Genomic DNA, 19,498 nt, shown 5'->3' on the forward strand with positions numbered 1-19,498 from the left:
GAAAAACCAAAAACTATAAAACTATTCTTACTAAGGCAGCATAGGCTTGACAGAGACAGACAAGTAGATTAATGGAATAAATATAAATACAGCTCCAGATTATAGACATTTAATATGTACTAAAGATGAAAGCAAATACCAGTGTACCCTGGATAGCTTAACTGTGCAGGAATAAAAGATCTCTGCCTTTTATACCTACACCATCAGCACAATCAGGAAGGAACATGTGTGTGTGTGTGTGTGTGTGTGTGTGTGTGTGTGTGTAACCAAATGAGAACATAATGTTCAAAAACTGAAAATTTATTTTTGAGGTAACAAAACATACAATTGTTACTAACACTGTAGCTTTGTGTCCTGCTTGAGAAACAAGAAAGATTCTCTCACATACTCAGAGAGATTAGGAAAAGAATGCCACAACATTGTAATGCAAAAGCATTGAATAATCATTGTTCATTGTGAGATTAACAAAATATGGCATCTAGTTACAGTAGAAGACCACAGAGCAGTATAAAACGGGTAAAATAGTTATGCTTCAAATTAATAAATTCACAAGGTATAGCAAGTATAAAATTAAATAAAGTTTCAAAATGTAATATAAGATATCATAGATTTTATAAAGAATAAAACCAGAAAACACTATGTGCTGTTTAAAGGTTATGCATATGTCATAACAGTGTAAAATCATGATTGAAAAAGAAATCCAGCAAATTCAGGGCAATATAAAAAAGAAACTTGAAGATGTGGATAAAATGTTATATTTTACAAAATGTTATAATGAATCTAGAAGTATTTTATACTGTTTTAAATTCCATTTCATGATAGGAAAACTCTTTTTCAACAGTCCAGTAATTTAAGTTTTGTGTTTGCTAAAATTAAATCATGCTTGCAGAAATTCCAGTTGGTAGTGAAAACTGGAAAATTAAGGGTTGACCGTGACCAGAGACAGAGTAAACATTCGTTTTCCCCATCATCAAATTGCCTTTTAGATGTAAGAAGGGCCCATTTGAAATTCAGTATCTCGAGTCTGAAACTTTCCTAAACAATCCAATTCCATGTCTGACAGTGTGCAGGGGGAGCACATCTGTGGTGGAGGTGGAGGAGTGAAGAGCAGGAATCTTGGATCACCTGCAGGTCCTTGCATCTTCTCCCTACTTGCGCTCCTTGGAGAGGGTAGGAGGCAATGTATTACAGGTCACATAGAAGTAGGAAACACCATTTATTCATTTGTTCCTTCATTAGTGTATTAATTCAGTTAGTGCTTACTGAATATGCACTAAGTAGCTAGTTTTCTTCTTTTTCTGAATTCATAAAGTATGTCAGAAATGAAACCTCTGCTTACTCCACCTCACACCTCTTTCTGGGGCCTGACCTCTCTTCCATATGAGCATCCATTTTTTTCTTACCAGTTAGCATGCCCATTCTCTTAGATTAGTTGGCATCATAGGACAATTTAACAGTGTGTGCGCTGACTCTTTTGAGTTTAGGCCTTGACTATTATTTCATTCCCACACCTTCAACTCCTACATCTGGAAGCACAAAAAACTAACTATAAAAAAATTCCAACTCCAGTATATCACACAATGCACAGGGTTGGGAGCCTCTAAAAATTTCAAAAGATATTTGGAGAAAATGAGACTATTCACAATTTCCCCTTGAAGGTAGATAACATTTGAGGACATCTTTGAAGGCATACCCTGTGAATCCCGTGTGTTTACTCTGAAGTTTTCGTGCTACCCATGACCATGGCTGTGACCTCACTCTTTTAAGAACAAAGGCCTATTTTCATACTCACCTGTCACAGGCCCCACCGTCTATACATGTAGATGACTAGTAAACTCACCACCAGAAGTACCTTGAGGCATAGAAGGAAAGCCACAAAAACGTGGATAGATGTCTCTGAACCTAAAATACACACAGCAAAGGGGTCAACAGTGAAATGTGAATTGAAATGATCAATCTGACATTGGTAGCCAGGCAGTTCCGAGTATTCCCCAATCCTGATCGCATCCTCGGGCTCATTTCTTTACACTTAGCTCTCAGAAAGAAGAGACCTGTGAAGTTAACCTTGAATTCCTACCCACCCCAGCAAACACTGTTTAAAGATCTGATGGTCACTAGTCAGCATGCCAACATGAATATAATCATTGCCTTCAGTCTCTAAGGTCTAGTGGTCACTAGTCAAAGGTCACTTAAAGTAACATTTGTTGTAATCTGTGAACATTGGTATTAACGTTAATATCTTATAAATGAAGAAATGGGATCTCTGAGAGAGAGTTGACAGTGCTGACTAAATTTACACAACTTGAGTTATTGGAAATTAATTTGAAAACAATTTTACATAAAATAAATAATATTAACAATTGATATTTGGTATAGATAACATATCAGTTTTACATTTATTGTATATTAACATTTAATTCTCAAAAAGGTTCTACAAATTAGGAACCTGTTTATTGCACATTGAACAGGAGTTATATGTTCATTCAAAAATGAAGTAAAATAGTTATCATTGGAGTAGGCATAAGGCAGTTTCCAGATATGGCTGTTCAAGTGAGTCTTAAAGGACAGTGCACGTACAAGTTTACTTCCATATACCTTAGTCTACTTTAAAGTAGAGTCTTGGTGATAAACTCTCACTAGTGGATCAGCATTAAGCTAAACTTTCTCTAGGGCATTTTCAAAGAGGATGAACTGGTAGAACATTCTTCCAATAGAAATGGAAGACTCATTCTGGGTGGTCACTCTAAAGCAATCTACTGACTGGAGACCATTCATTGTACCTATGGAAGAAACCTCAGACTCCTAATTTGGATAAGACTTTCATGATTATGAAACTTTGTATCTCCCTAGTGTCTTCTGAAATGCAGCAAGGAAACCAAGGTGACTCCCATATGCCCACAAGAAAAGAGGCAAACTTACTTAGGCTCCTGATGGCTCTGGATGTGGGAAAGGATGCTGTAGACAATATAATGCTGGCCTGGATGGGAGGCTGTTCCTCATGTTCTACCTTGCAAGTGAGTACTTGATCAGACCTCTGCACTGATGTGTTTACCAATTGCAGGATTTCCAGAGTGTAGGATCCATCCTCATTCCTCTTAGGTATAGGTTTCTCTATTCTCCTGATCACATGGCAGTCTTCCAGCCAGGTGAGATATATATCCTGTGGATAGAATCTCTGCACATGGCAAGTAACAGTCACCAAACTGGAGACAGTTGAAGACTGGGACACTCTCACTGCTGGAGGAACTGACAAAAATCCAGATGAAGCCAAGAGTTAGTGCAGGAAATCTACTGGAAGTTCCTTGAGGGTGGGGTCATCTGCAAGGGCCCAACCCAGTGCCTGCCACACATAGGAATTGGTTAATAGTCACATGAATAGAGACAGTGAGAATACAAGTTTGGATAGATGGATAGACAGATGGGTTGATAAGGGACCTCCCAATTTTTCTTCTTTTCGTTTTGAGCTATAGAAAATGAGGTATCAAAACCATTTAGCAAACTACACAACTGTTGGTTTACTTTATGATTAGATGATTCCAAAATTTGAAGATTCATGGACACTAAGTGTTAGAGACCAAGATACTAAGATTTTTACATAGAAAAAAATTCTCTTTAGTTTAGAGAGGTTAAATAATTTTTCCAAGGTCTTAAGTAGCAAATCTGGGGATCATAGCAGAAACAGAATGTTTGGCACTATATAAAAGTCATAACCAGGACTATAAGTCTTCTGAGATTAGAGTGATGGCTCCTAAAAGGGATTCACCTGAAGTTGTCAGCATACAAAGCATTGTGCTCACAATGGCAGACATTACAGGGAGGGGTTGGAAATCCCATTATCATCCTTTAGAGTAATTTTCATGTGAAACAGAAGCATGGTAGAAATATCACTCTAAATTCAAGGCTAGGTGATCTAGGTTCTGCGCCTATGGGTCCACATTCTGTCCTGCCACTGGGAAGGTGAAACATGGGGAATGCTTGACTGTGTTGACCACCGCTGTTGGGTACTGAGCTTTAGGGAAGCACAGAAACCAGTTCAGAAGGTGGAAGACAGCAATCTAAGACATGGGAAGTCAAAGTTGGGGTTCCCTGACTCCTAAACCAGTGATGAGGTCAGGACTATTAGGGGTTCATGGTCTGAGGACGGTAAGGAACCTGGGTCTGGGGAAATGGGGAGCTCTGGCTTAGCTCATTGGTGGTTGTTCTGGTTTAGCTCATTAGTGGTTGTCTGGAAGCATAGAGAGGCCTTCTACAGGAGACTTAGGCTGTAGCTCTTGTAGGCAATGGTCTTCTTCATGCTCCCTATGATGGTTTCAATAGAAGAGACAGTCCATGCGTATACATACCATTTACTGACTGTTCACTGTGAAAAATGGGTACATACCAACTTCTCAGGGTGGGACAGAGATTAAATACCTTTTGCAGAAGGAATGTCTGGGAAGGGAAGCTTGTTGACTAAACCTTACGGGCCTCTCAATAACTCATTAACATGAAGAACTCAGTTCTATGTGACCTACGTGGGGAGTGTAGACATGCATTCCAGGCCAGGAATCTAGCAGGGAGCAGGGAGACACCTACTGTCTCAGGTGGTACCTGTGTACCAGGGTCTCAGGCCTGTTCTACCTTACCAAGTTTCCTAGCATGGTCTACTGTCCCACATGGGCCCTACGCTGACATCAAAGCCAACTAGACCTTGTGTAGCTATTTTCACTTTGTAAGACTTTGAAATCAAGAGACATGTTCTAAGGTCAAATCAACTATCTGATGACTTAACTGACAGATTTCAGCTCTTAGTCTAGTGTTGATAGTGTTAAGTCCTTATGTATTGCAACTTGAAGGAACTGAGGCTTTGACCCCTGAAGTCCTGCTTTTAGATCAATGAAGATATTTCTACAAGAGAAAACACAGCTGAAGTTACATGTGCTGCGCAAGGAGAGGTTTGGAACAGCAGCTAATCTGATAAAGTACTCAGTTCATTTGTCAACATTTGTATGTCCTATGATTTTTCTTCCTTACACAGTTGCCCTAACTCCAGAGAATAATATAATATAAAAAATATACTTAGGTAAGAGGCTTCCCTTAAATACAGTTTTGCTAAAAGACATCCAAACACTGAGACTGATAACACAAGCACTGTGACTAGGTACATACAGAGTTGGACAAAGGTCACTCACTCATCAGCTTACAATATCGGGTGCTTTCATGTCTGAATCGGTTGCCTTTAAGAATAAGACAAATAGCACAAGATGCCTGTACACATCAAGTAAGGCAAACCTCCCTACTGTGCTGTATTGGCTGTGAACTATGTTTTCTGGAGACAGTGATATTAGCATTTTCCTCCAAGTAAGATGATAACTTTGTTCCCATTTCATGTAGCATATTTCTTCTATTGTGCAAATGCAAAAAATGAAGAGGAAAATATTTTTAAAATTTTTCCCCCTTCCCTTCCCTTTTCCCTCTTGCTCTGTCCCCACTCATTCCAGCCATAGGTTTTTGTTTTGTTTTGTTTCTCATTAAGGATGGTTGTGAGCCATGTGGTTGCTGGGATTTGAACTCATGACCTCTGGAAGAACAGTCAGTGCTCTTAACCACTGAGCCATCTCTCCAGCCCATATTTTTAAAATTTTAAAAGTCTTATATGCTTTAGGCAGTTAATTTTATTACTGGTCAATCTTGGACCTTTACATTTATTCCTAGATATGAGACATGATTTCTCTGATTTTACAAATGTGCCAACCATCAATACATCCTATGTAAACCAACAACAAAGAAGGAAAATCTAGACTCAAATCCAGATAGGAGCAATGATCCAAGGATGACATAGTTTCCAAAATTTAGAAACTCACAAAGCCCTGTGAGTATTCTTCCTATAGACTAGCAATACTAAAACTAAATCCCAGAGGGTAAACAGCCCATGGTTTTTGGATGAAGGAAATGTGTTCTGAGTGTTACTCTAGCTAGTTAAAACAACAAAATTCCACCTCTGCATAGTCAGCCTGAACATAGTGTTAAGTACTTTACAGGTTCTGTTTCTAGTGTCACCACTCACTAAGGACATTTCCTCAGTGAATAAACCAACACCAAGAGAAGCCCACAGCCTACCTAAGACAGAAAGAGAAAAGTCTTACCATGGAGGTACTGGTCTAAGTAGATGACTTTCTGGAAAACCACTAACGACTTGTGCTGGACCAGGCAGAGAACTAAAGATAATATGTCATCTCTCTCCAGTGGGACCAGCACAGTGCTAGTCACATTGTAGGTCTCTCCACTGGACAAGATACTGGTCTGGCTCTGGAGAATGCTGTGATTGTTTTTTAACCAGGCCACAGTAACTTGACTGGTTGGTAATTCAGAGGAGGTGTACTTCAATTGGATGCTTGATCCGGGTGTAAACCTCCTCAGGGGGCCTTCAAGGTAATGAGAGTAGTCTTTCCTTCCTGCAAGAAGAGAAGTTGCACATCTCATCAATTTCCAGTGTGAATAATTACCTGGAATCCATTTTGTAAAGTCCCATCACTTCCTCTTTCATAGAGAAATATTTCCTTCTGATAGGATTCTAAAGCTTTTAGCAGATGGCAAACAATAATACCAAAGGTTCAGCTCAGAAGACCAACACCACATAAAACACACCCACAGCAACAATATCTTGCTTTCAAGTTCTTCTTGGATGCATCAAATAATGAATAGGAGAACAAGTCCAAATCCATAGTTAATGACACAGCTAGGAGTTCAAAATCAGGTAGTCTAGTCTCAGGGTCTGGCCTCTGACCTTATACTTTGTCTTTCTTTCACTACTAAAGGGAGATTCCTTAATGCCCATAGGCATGTCATACAGAAAGTTTGGCAGCATAATTATTGGTGTCCACTAAAACTACATCTGTATCACACACACACACACACACACACACACACACACACACACACACATGCCCTAGCAGCTTAACTTTTCCTAAATCTTACTTCTAATTAGCAATGTGGGGTGAATCTTATTTCTCAGGGTTAACAACTGAGGAAGCAGATACTGTCTGTGTGGAGCATGATAAGCACATTACAAGTGTGAACTATAACATTAAAATCTCAAGGGACCACCTGAAGGGTTGTTATTATCTTAAAAAAGTAAACGCCAGAGCTCATGAATTGGTTTTCCCTGAAGAGTCTCACACCTCTCCAAGTGACATTTCCATACTCAGGTCCAGTTTGAGGGCAAGTGTCACCCATTGGAATTCCTTGGTAAGTTGACCCAAGCCCTTCTGAACACTTCTAGCTCCAGAAGTACAGCTTTCACAGTGGATCTTCCTAGTAAGTCTACCCAGGACTGAGACCAGCCAGCCCCTCTCTGACCACAAACCTAGCTTGGCACACAGCTCATACACGAACCCACCAAGAATCATAGTTCAAACACACAACCAAGGAAAGAAATTCACATACCTAGGTCACATTGAAAAAACACAACTATGAATCATCAAGACGGTATACCGACAATAGTCACTACTCCTATAAAAACAATTTTCACTGATAGTTACCCAGCTGAACCATATGAAAAAATGTAGAAGAAAAATTATATATATATATATATATATCATTGAAAAATTCAAGGGGTTTAAAGAAGACACGAACAAACCAATGAACTTAAAGGATATATAAATAATTGCCTAAAAGATGCTCAAGAAAAGACAAATATAGAACTGAATAAAAGCAGAATTCAGAATTTGAAAACTTAATTCAGTAAAGATATATAAATGTTAATGAAAACTCGAAAAAGATAGAACTGAAAAACTCAACAACCCAAATCCAAAACTCAGGCAAAGAAATACAAGCAGAATGAACAAAATAGAAGCTGGACTATCAGAATCTAAAGATAAGGAAGACACACAGCCTTGTGGACTGACCAACTACTAGATTCTTGAACCTTCCATTGATAGAGCAATTGTTTGGATAGCTGGAGTACAGCCGGCAAGTTGTGTGTGTGTGTATGTGTGTGTGTGTGTGTGTGTGTGTGTGTGTGTGCATTAATTCTATATATTCTATTTCTATATAGATCCTTAGCTAATATAGCATATAATAGTAATTAATGAGAAAAAGAGGCTGTGAATTTGAAAGACCAAGAAGGATTTTATGGAAGGGTTTGAAGGGGGAAAGGGAAGAGGAATTGATAAAAAATATATTATTTCAAAATATAAGAATAATCTTTAAAAAATAGAAAAATAACTTCAAAAATATTTAGTGCTTAGGAATATATATATATATGTATATATGAAAAGGATTCCTACAACAAAAACTTTAAGATACTGAAAAAGAAAATCACAGAAGGTACTAGACAGTAGAAAGGTATCCCATGCTCCTAGATTGGTCGGATTAATACTGTGAAAGTGGCTACACTACAAAAATTAATTACACACTTAAAACAATACATTTCAAAAATTCTAATGTCATAGTTCACAGTTTTAGAAAGAAGCAATGCAAGGAATTAATATGGAACCACAAACAACCATGGATATCCTAAGCAATCCTAAGGAGTAACAGCACTACCAAATGCAATGCAATATCTGACCTTGAATTATAGTATAGAGCTATAGTGATAAAGACAGCCCAGTACTGGCATAAAATAGACAAGGAGATCAGTGGGTGAGGATAGAAGTAATAACTAGAAAAAAAGTAATAACTATGCCTGCTTGGTTTCGACAAAGAATGCAAAGTTATATCCACCATTTGTAGATGATATTTAATGATAAAGTCCTTTTATAACTAAAATAAAGGCATAATGAATTTTGTCAAAGGCCTATTGAGTTCAGCAACTGAGTTTTATCTTGAAGACCATTTATGTGATTTCTTACATTCATACATAACAGGTCCCAAAGATCCATCAGAAAGCATCTGTTAAGAGAAAAGTGGTAGAATACAAAATCAACTCACGAAAATCTATATATGCCTTCCTATATTCCCCTAACAAAAAAGGCTACTTCTCTGAGGTTAGTTCTATATTTCTTGATGATTTTAATACTGTCTTGCTTTCAGTCCAACTCTGGGACATGTAAACTTGGAATAACCATTGCAAAAGCTGTCCTGGTGTTCAGATACCATGCAAGAGCCCAGGAAGAGAGCAGTTGGCAGCTCTCGTTGAGTGATGGAACAAATTTAAAAGAAAACTGCTTTACCTGTGTGACCTGACCTTTACTGTGTCACCTGAGGTCACACAGACAGGCACTGGCCACGCTGACCCTTCAGCTTGACACTGATCTGCTCTACTGCAGTCTGGCCAAATTCAAACATCAGCCTGTTCTTCCTCCAAGATCATGGGGAGGGAGGCATGCAGAAGAGACGCCCACACTATAAAGTCACAGGCCTGAGCTCTCAGTCATCACTGACGTTTAAGTATTTGATTGTGGGAGTTGAACAGCATAGACAGATAAGACATTTCAGGAAAAGTAAATACCTTCCAATAGGATTTGAGAAGCGTTGTGTGACAATGTTAAGGTCTGCATTCTCAGGTGACAAAAAGAGACATACAGAAACACCACGTTTAGTTTGTAATCTGACAGCTACATTGTAAGCCTAGTGCTGCTGGCTGTCACTTATATCAGAGTCTCTGCCACTTTCCAGCTCTCAAAGTGTGAGATAACAACCAGTGGGAACACCTCTACACAGTAAGTGCTCCACGGGTGATAGGCAGTAAGTGCTCCAGGGCTCATATGTGGTTAAGTGCTCTACAGGTGATAGGCAGTAAGTGCTCCATGGCTGATATGTGGTAAGTGCTCCACAGGTGATAGGTAGTAAGTGCTCCATGACTGTTATGTGGTAAGTCCTCCACGGGTGATAGGCAGTAAGTGCTCCAGGGCTGATATGTGGTAAGTGCTCCATGGGTGATAGGCAATAAGTGCTCCATGGCTGATGATATACAGTAAGTGCTCCATGGCTGATATGTGTAAGTGCTCCATGACTGATCTGCAGTATGTGCTCCATGGCTGATAGGCAGTAAGTGCTCCATGACTGATGATATACAGTAAGTGCTCCATGGCTGATATGTGGTAAGTGCTCCATGGCTGATATGTGGTAAGTGCTCCATGGCTGATCTGCAGTATGTGCTCCATGGCTGATATGCAGTAAGTGCTCCATGGTTGATATGTGGTAAGTGCTCCATGGCTGATCTGCAGTAAGTGCTCCATGGCTGATATGTGGTAAATGCTCCATGACTGATCTGCAGTAAGTGCTCCATGGCTGATATATAGTAAAGTGCTCCATACCTGCTGATATGTAGTTAATGCTCCATGGAAGATATGCAGTAAGTGTTCCATGACTGATATGCAGTAAGTATTCCATGACTGATATGCAGTAAGTGTTCCGTGGCTAAAATGTAGTAAGTATTCCATGACTGATATGCAGTAAGTGCTCCATGACTGATATGCAGTAAGTGCTCCATGACTGATATGCAGTAAGTTCTCTGAGTATACTAACAAAATAGAACAGACATGTGAGTAGATGTACTCAGGAGTCAGAGCGTTGAACAAAGGGATTTGGGGAAACTTGCTATAGCTACAAAGATATGTTAATATTAAATAGAAAGATGCCTCAATGAAGAGAGAGAGAGAGAGAGAGAGACAGACAGACAGACAGACAGACAGACAGACAGAACAACTCCATCAGACCCTGTGGTGTCTGGCACTGTCGATGCCATGCTGTCATGAGGCCCACCCTCCAGTTACAGGTCAGACAAACACCTGAGTGCAGGTGTAGGGGGAAAATAAGACAGAAAAGAAAAACCATAGTATGAATTAATTAACAAGTCACATTTATATAAGTATGACTACATATATGACGGTTATGAAGAGATTGTGAAGTTGAAAGGGAATGAGGGGATGTGGGAGGAGCTGGGGGAAGAGTGCGGAGTGGAAATGAAGTAAACGCAGCATTCGTGTTTACAATTCTCACAACAGTAATAAGGAAAAAAATGTAAGAATCATGCAACTAGCTTCCCATCAAAAGGCACCCATCCGTTTGGAGTTTACCACCCAGGTCCGTGTGTCTCAGTGAATGGACAGTTCTCTTATTTCTACTGGACAACAAAAATAGGACCGAAAGAAATCATTCTATCTGTCCCTGACTGTGCACCTGCACCAACATGTCGGAATGGTCTTGTTAGACACCAAAGGGAGGAGAGGCTCTAGAAAAACTTGATGCTGTAGTGTAGAGGAATACCAGGACAGGGAGGGAGGGTTGATTGGAGAAGGGGAGATGGCTTATGGGATTTTGGGGGGAGGGAAGAACCAGGAAAGGGAACAACATTTGAAATGTAAATAAAGAATATACCTAATTTTAAAAAAGATGCAAGTCACAAAAGAAAAGAAAGAAAATCAGTAACTTTCTTATACCAGTTATGCGCTTGCCTTGTAGACATGGCATGAAAGCAGAGTATGAAGCTGGAGCAGAGAAACAAGGAAGTTCTGGACTGCGGGGTAACAGTGCCCTCTTGTGGGAGAAATCGTACGAATCATGAACGTGTGAAAGGGAGTAGAAACAGAAGAAATTACCATCAGGAGCATTTGTGCATAGAAAAAAAAAAGTAAAATGGGAAGAGTGAAGGAGGTAGTGACAAGAGGGAGCCACACCTATCTTTTCCTAGCTATGGGGGGGGGGGGTGTCAATAATTCTGGGTCTCTTCAAAGTTGATTTCTAGAAATATCCAGCTGAATTCACCGTCTTGATTAAGTGCCGTCCCAGAAATTATTTGGAGCCCGGCTACCCTCAACTGTGGCAATTTCTTGCAACTAAGGGTTAAGGAGAAAACCTTGCAATATGATGAGGGCAGCAAAGGAGACTCACTTCTTGGTGGAAGTATCTGGAAGGAGGGGCGTGCAGTGGGAGTGGCTCTGTGAGAGCATCCTCTCTGGAAGGGGGCTTTTTTTCTCCATGTTCACTCAGGGGCTCCCTGAGTCTCTGACCCTTTGTCCCAAGGACATGAAGGAAGCAAGGCTCATACCTTTGACCTTCCTGGGAGCTCCCAGGGTGATGCGTTTTTCAACTGGAGGCTGGTCATCCTGGATCATCAAGCAGACAAAGTTAGTCTCATCCAAAATGGCGTCCTCCTGTAATGTGTGCTGTAGAGAGTAAGTCCCATCAGAGTTTCTGATGGCCTGAGGAAGCTCCACGGTCAGGATCTTGTGCCCATTCTTAGCCCAGATGAGGTACATGTCTTGGGGGTAGAAGTGGTTTACATGGCAAGTCAGGTTCACTCTTTGATGCGCATGATCTTGGATCTCCGGGGGCTCAGTGGTGATCGTCACTGTGGGGGTAACTAGACAGGGACAATAAGTAAGCCTAGGGAAAATCTTAGCATTGACTTATCTACCTATCTCAGGCTCTCTCAGATTGATTTATTGATTTTTGATTGGTTGGTTGGTTGATTGATGGAGTCCCAAGAATTCCAAGGTGACCTTGGACTCATTATATAGTCAGGATGATCCAGAACATCATATCCTTCTGTCTCCACTAGACACTTTTCAACCCCTCTTTTCTTGTCTTATAATCCAGCCAGTCTAATTTGTGCTGCCTATATCCTCGTGAATGTGGGACACTGGAGCATACTTGATCTACCAGGCCCATGCCCTTCAAGAAAACTTACCTCATTTCTTCAGAATCTAGCTATCAGGAGCTCTACAGCTATGGGGCAGGGGCTTCTGATGACCTCCATTTCATCCTTCAATGTCAAGTGGCTTGATTTTGTGCAGTTCCTGAACAACTACTCTGAGTTCATGAGTGAAGAGAGATTGTGAGTTCACTTGTTTTTTTAAATAAACAATTTTTATGTGTTTGATGTAAGACAAATAGAGACAAGTATAAATATTCATGAAACATAGCTGGAGACACATGGACATCTAATGTGATCCGAGTTTTAAATATTCCATATCATGATATATACTTACAAGAATTATTAAGGTGAATTGCCCACGAGACCAGGGACTCTACAATCACAGCACCAGCAGCAGTGCCTGGCAGATAGTAGCTGTTCATTATTTATCGAGTGAATTACTCAATACTGAGTGTTTCCCAGATCTTAGGACCTTATTCACAGAAGACAAGCTCTCCACCACTGAAGTGCATCGTTAGCTCTCTTTCACTTATTTTATTTTGTTTTGTTTAATTTTATTTTATTTCATTATATTGTTCAGGCTAGCCTTGAACTCGAGCTTAATCCTCACAGGTCTAGGAGTTGTTATATTCTGCTAGGCTTCCCAAGGAGATGAGATTGCATGCCTTATGTCAGCAACTAATAATAAATATTTAGAAATATTAAAACATTACCAATGATATAAATAAGTTACATGGGATCAGAGAGGAATGCTAGGGCCATATAATAGTAAGGTCAAACAGTCCTAAACATCTTACAATATATGGGGCATAGTTCTTGGTGGTTTTAGAAGGAACAACTGTTTTAATCTTCAGAGGAAACTTACAAAGTAGGTGTAGTAGGAAACTGGGGCACAGAATATTTAAGACACAAGGACAATATTTTGTAGCCTATGACACAACTAAGATCAAAGCCCAGCTGGGAAGCCCACGGGGCCTGTACTTTTAATCCATATCTATATGTTCAAGGCTGGCATTGATCAATTTCTGCTCCTCGTTTGTTTTTTATTTTTAATTAGATATTTACTCTATTTACATGCCTACATTTAAATGTTATCCCCTTTCCTTGTTACCCCTCCAAAAACCCCCTATCTCATCTCCCCTCCCCTTTGTTCCCCAAAATGGAGCCTTGAGCAAACCCTCCATGCCTCCTGTGGTCCCAACACATATTTCACTGATCACTCACCTCGGAGTACTTGAGAAAGATTAATGGTCATTCTTAGTGGTTCTTTGAGGTCTCCATGGGTGACTTTGCAGGTGATTTGAGACAAGATATCTTGCTTGGTCAGGGATACCCATGCTTTGCTTGTGACAGAGTAAGAGTCATTGTTGTCATGTACTGCCAGGTCTGAGGTTGAGGCTGGATGTTCGTAGTTGTTCTTCAGCCAGTCAATACTGAGGTTCCTGGAGCTGAAAGGGCCAGCAGAACAGAAAAACGACACTGGAATGGAAGAAGGGGTTGTCCTTTGATCTGGGCCAATTAGGGAGATGAAAGGCTTCCCAACTGAAACAAAACAAAGAATACAAAACAGTTACTCTCCCTTCTCAGGGTTGGAGGAACCAATATGCAAGAGCATGCCAACCCTCCCAAGACCTGTCCCAAGAGAATGAGAACTGTTCTTTCTCTAGAGTCCAGGCTTTCAGAAACTTAGAGCAATAGCTCCCTCAAGTCAAGATGCATTCCACTGTACCCATATTAAAGGAGCATTACATATCTGACTTTGAGGAGGAAGCACAAATGGACCATAAGCAACTGGCAAACAAAATATGACTTCTATGAGGAGTAGATGTCCTCAGGAGACTCAAAATGTACACAGAAAAATCAGGAGTCATTCTAAAAGGGTGGTTGAAACAGGACATTCTGTACTAAAACTTAAAAACTGAAGAATGAATAAAAACCACCTACGGAAGAGACACAGGAATGACATTTGGCAACTAAGGAGAAAGAGTGTGTAATGCTTAGGCATATACCAAATAAATGGGTTGTATGATCTAGCTGTATCAGTCTTTGGCTGCCTTAGGCAACAAGTCTTTAAGAGACTTAAGAACACATAAGTTCTACTACAAGACTGTAACATTGCTTCTGATAAGTTCAGGCCTAATCCTGAGAGTATAGCTTGCACAGTCTTTTCCTGCTGGGTTCTTCTGATTTACCCCTACTCCTGTACCATGTCCGTACACACAGGCTTAGGTCTGGCTATGTAGGCTGAGAGCATCATCTTTGCATACTCAATACTTCTCTCTTACACACATAACTGATATAATCTCCACTAGCTCCAAGGACCCACCTCACTACCCTATTTGCTTAGAGCATCATCTGACTCCCATCTGCCCCCGTGTTATGTCCACACTTACAGTCATGTCACTGGACGCTTACTTCACATACAGCCATTGTCTGCTGAGTTCCCCTGAACTACATCTACCCTGACCCATCTCCTTATTCCCAGGCCTTTTCTTGAAGGGCTAGGCTTGGTAGGTCAAGCATGCTCCCTTTTCTGGAGAGACCAACACAGTCAATAGATATCACTGTCACCAAGTCTGCTCTATTATAGCTCTAGAGAAACTTCTAGACATATAGAATGGACATTGAGTCCCAGAAAGGCAGATATAGTGAATCTTGGAAGTACAACCAGATACAATGAGGATAGAGTATAGGCTTTAAAAGCCAACCCTTGATCTCCACTTCCCCGGGTTCATAAATGTTGTCTGGGTGTTATCTATTGCTCAAAATCATCTAATAGTCACCAAGCTCCAGGAAATGAACTGGAGGCATAGCAGCCTGTTTCTCTAACCTGATATGGGAAACTTCTACCTCATTTTTTTCTATCCTTATTCTGCTGTATCTGAATTTCCAGTTGTTCAGTTGGACATATCTTCTAGAGTTTTTTGAGAGCTTTTGTTTGATTTATTTCTTTGTAATAGTAGGAATTTATCTAATGACTTTATGCATGTTAAGCAATTATGCTACCACTGCGCTACAACTCCAACCTTAACCAATTCTTATAATATACCAGATATTCCTGGCTTATCTACATTGGCTCAGTCCCTACACTGACCCAATCTAATGGAAGCTAAAATCTCATATCAGACATCCAACCAAAGAAAGAAGTCCACATGCCCACAGCATATCACAAAAACACAAACCATATGAAAGGACAAGAGAGTCGTTCTGTCTCTTCAGACCTGTCAGGCCCACATTAATGTTCTCGGTGTGAGTTACCTAGATGAACCCCAGCACACAGAACTTAAAAGAACTAAAAACTTTATTAAATAACTCATAAAATGTAAGGAAGACACAAAGACACAGCTTAGTGAATTTGAAGAGGAAGACAATAAATGTATAAGAAAATATCTGTAGCTGAGTGAAATGAGAAACAAAATCCAGAATTTAGTAAAGACAGAAATATTGAGAACATAAGCTGCAGTGAAGATAGAATTGAATAATAAATAAGACAATTAGAAAACTCAGAAGAAAGCCTTACAAATAGGATGGGTCACATAGAAGATAAGCTATTATGTTTTGGAGGTAAAGTAGAGCAATTAGACCACTCAAGTAAATATAATTATAGAAATTAAAAACACATAAAAAGAATGTTCAGAAACTATGAGATAACAAAAAAAATCTTCAAAGTGGTAGCAGCACACACTTTTTATCCCAGCACTTAGGAGGCAGAGGTAGATGGATCCCTGTGAGTTTGAGATCAGCCTGGTCTACAGAGCAAGTTCCAGGATCGCCAGAGCTACACAAGGAAACCCTGTCTTGAAAAAACAAACAGAAAAAAAAAAGGAAGGAAGGAAGGAAGGAAGGAAGGAAGGAAGGAAGGAAGGAAGATGACCAAATCTTCTAATTATAGAAATAGATGAAAGAGAAGAATCCCAAATCAATGGCAAAGACTATATCTTCAACAAGATCATAAGAGAAATTCCCCAAACTAAGGAAAGGTACAACAAGTAGATACGAGAAATACACAGTAAATCAAATAGACAAGATCAGAATCAAAACTCCCTGTGTATATTATAGATAAAACATGAAATATACAGAGCAAAGAGAAGGTACAAGAGCAAAAAGAGAAAAACCACGTCTCACATATGAAGGAAATCCCATCATATTAACCTCTGATTTCAATAGAAGATGTAAAAGCCTTGAGAAATGCTCTTCAACTTCTCAAAGACCACAAATGCCAAGCTAAACTACTATACCCAGCAAAACTATCTGCCATAGCTGAAGGAGAAAGAGAGCCTTTCCATCACACAAACTGGTTAAAGGAGTTCATGTTCATCAAAACAGTCCAACATACAATCCTGGAGCTGATCCTCAGACAAAATAAGGGAATAATCAGTCATGTGACTATAGAAAGCCAACAAATGAAACTATGTTTGTACCTTAGCCCCATCAGGATGGCTAAGGTCAAGAAACAAACTGAGAACAAAGGCAGCTGAGCCAAAACTAGGAACACCCTCCATCCTAGGAACACCTTCCTTCAGGCTCATGCAGTACCGTGGCAAAGTCCTCACTACTCTAACATAGGGGTCTCCCCTAGAGAAATAAAGACTGCCCTATCTGGGGATACTTTTTGTAGATTCATAGCAGAGGTTTACTTAAGTCATGCTGTTTCCCTTGCACCCCTACTGTGCTCAGACTATGAGTTATACTCTAGAGGCCTAGTGACAAGAATCCTTCTTTCAAAGTCAGGTTACAAGAGAGAATCAAGTAGCCCTACATGACAAAGAAAGACAGAGGACAATGCAGGTAGCCACCGGCTCCGACACCTTCAATTATATTTTCTTCTGCTTTATGTAAACATAGCTCCTAATGGTTATAAAACACTTCCAGGTATAAGTTTTATCCACAATTCAATGGTGAGAAGATAGTATCATGGCCTGTTTCTTGAGCAATCAGGGATGCAGAGATGATTAGTAACTTACTTAAAGTCATATAGCCTGTCAGTGACTAAAGAAGACTTAGCCAGTTCATCTGATTTTGGATCCAGCACTCATTATTTGAATTTATATTCTCTCTCTGTCTCTGTCTCTGTCTCTCTCTCTCTCTCTCTCTCTCTCTCTCTCTCTCTCTCTCTCTCTCTCCAATATATATAAAATACTGGTAGACTTAGTAGCCAGTGAGTCCAGAGTTGACATCACAGAACTCCAGGTTCTTTCCTTGTCACCAGGTCTCCTAGTCCCTACCTCCATGTCACATGTTCTTCCTCTGATCCCTAAGGTCCCACTAGTTCCCTTTATCTAAAAGGTCTATAGCCTGGAAAAGGTACAATCAGCCCAGGAAGAACCTTAGGACTCAGCTTACTGTGGAGAACAGGATTTTGCTACCGCTGAGTACTCTCCTGCATGCCCGAGACGCTCCATGGCCAAGACTCACCTGCAAATGCCAGCAGAAGTGTGGACAAAAGGGGCCCCAGGCCCAGAACCTTCCACAGTGTAGTAGCCATGATCAGAAGCTCCAGCCCTGGCATGTGCCAGGTGACAAACCTGGATGAAGCTCTGAGTGAGCCTGGAGCTTCTGGCTCGTGTCTTCCCAACCTGGGCTGCCCTACACACCCTAGTTGCTAACACTTAGCAGGGTTTGGGCAGACATTTGTGCCACAGTGAGGGAAGTGGTCATTGTGGCTAAAATTTCTGTCCATTCCTCAAGTCCACAGCCAAAAGAAGTTTACCACTTTGGCTGGATGCTAGTTTTCTGGGAGCCCATAAGCCAAACTAGGGAGAGGCTGAGCTTACCTCCAAGAGCTGGTCTATGATGTTCTGATCCTTAGACTCCCCTTTTCTGGAGGGACCAACACACTCGACAGACATCACCATCACCTAGTCTACTCTATCATAGCCCAAGAACATCTTCTAGAAATATAGAATGGACGCTGAGTCCGAGAAAGGCAGATATAATGAATCTTGGAAGTACAACCAGATACAATGAGGATAGAGTATGGGCTTTAAAGGCCAACCCTTGGTCTCCACCTCCCTAGGTTCATAAATGTTTCCTGGGGTGTTTGGTTGCTCAAAATCATCTAATAGTCACCAAGCTCCAGAAAACTAAACTGGAGGCATAGCAGCCTGTTTATTTGACCTGATTGGGAAAACTTCTCCCTTGGTTTATATTCTATCCTTATTCTGCTGTATCTGAAGTCCCTGTTGTGTATTTGGACATGTGGTGGGTGGTTTTTTTTTTTTTTTTTTGAGAGCTTTTGCTTGATTTATTTCTTTGTAATAGTAGGAATTGATCTAATGACTTTATGCATGTTAAGCAATTAGGCTATCACCATATTACAACTCCAACCTTAACTGGTTGCTGTTTTATCTTTTCCCCGGTGAAAAATAATTTGACCTGAAAGATGCTTCACATCCTAAGCACATAGAAGAAACACTGTAACAATAAGGAGACCCTTAGTTTCACGTGTGTCCCCAGAACTGATGATGAGGCAAGCATGCCTTCTTTCCTCTCTCAAAGCCCTCTCCTGCACCCCACTCCTCAGCAGTGTGCCCACCTAGCTAACGTGGGAAAGAACAGAGAAGTCATTCAGCCTGCAAGGGAAACTTTTATAGATGTTTTTTCCTTTTTTTCCAACCACCATCACCCAACTTAGCAGACACTCTGAGAAAGATAACTCCTTAGAGATGCTTCCAGGAAGAGTAGGCCCTCTCTCAGCTGGTATAGGTTTACTGAACTAGATCTTCATGCCACGTTGATCCAGGGGCAAAGAGGGGGAACTATGGAAGTGACAATCTAGAAGGGAAATAAAATGCAAAGAAAATTTGAAGTGGGAAGATCCACTTCTAATTCAGGTCTTATGAGGTGGGAAGATCCAGCTCTAATCTGGGCCACACCTTCTTCTGGCATCTGTGTTCACGTAAAGAACACAGAAGGAAG

The 19,498-nt window shown here is 40.4% G+C and overlaps 1 protein-coding gene across 1 annotated transcript; it reads right to left on the minus strand.

Annotated features, from left to right (window-relative positions):
• Positions 1-802: 802 nt before the first annotated feature.
• Positions 803-18,065, minus strand: LOC127684916 (signal-regulatory protein beta-1-like). Its single transcript, XM_052181688.1, has 7 exons — positions 17,996-18,065; positions 13,805-14,122; positions 11,972-12,286; positions 6,126-6,434; positions 2,920-3,246; positions 1,793-1,902; positions 803-1,160 (listed from the first exon to the last, which is right to left on the minus strand). The coding sequence occupies exons 1-6, from the start codon at positions 18,063-18,065 to the stop codon at positions 1,796-1,798; spliced, it is 1,446 nt and encodes a 481-aa protein (XP_052037648.1). The 3' UTR covers positions 803-1,160; positions 1,793-1,795.
• Between the last annotated feature and the right edge of the window lie 1,433 nt (positions 18,066-19,498).

The sequence above is a fragment of the Apodemus sylvaticus genome, chromosome 5 (assembly GCF_947179515.1).
Source record: "Apodemus sylvaticus chromosome 5, mApoSyl1.1, whole genome shotgun sequence".
Classification (NCBI taxonomy): Eukaryota; Metazoa; Chordata; class Mammalia; order Rodentia; family Muridae; genus Apodemus; species Apodemus sylvaticus.

Excerpts from the sequence above, each read along its gene's own strand:
- LOC127684916 (XM_052181688.1), bottom strand. The coding sequence starts at position 18,065 with ATGGCTACTACACTGTGGAAGGTTCTGGGCCTGGGGCCCCTTTTGTCC. Across the intron at positions 12,287-13,804 it reads TCTTTCTCAAGTACTCCGAG|TTACCCCCACAGTGACGATC; the intron begins GTGAGTGATCAG and ends GTCCCTGTCTAG. Across the intron at positions 3,247-6,125 it reads CTTAGACCAGTACCTCCATG|TTCCTCCAGCAGTGAGAGTG; the intron begins GTAAGACTTTTC and ends GATTTTTGTCAG.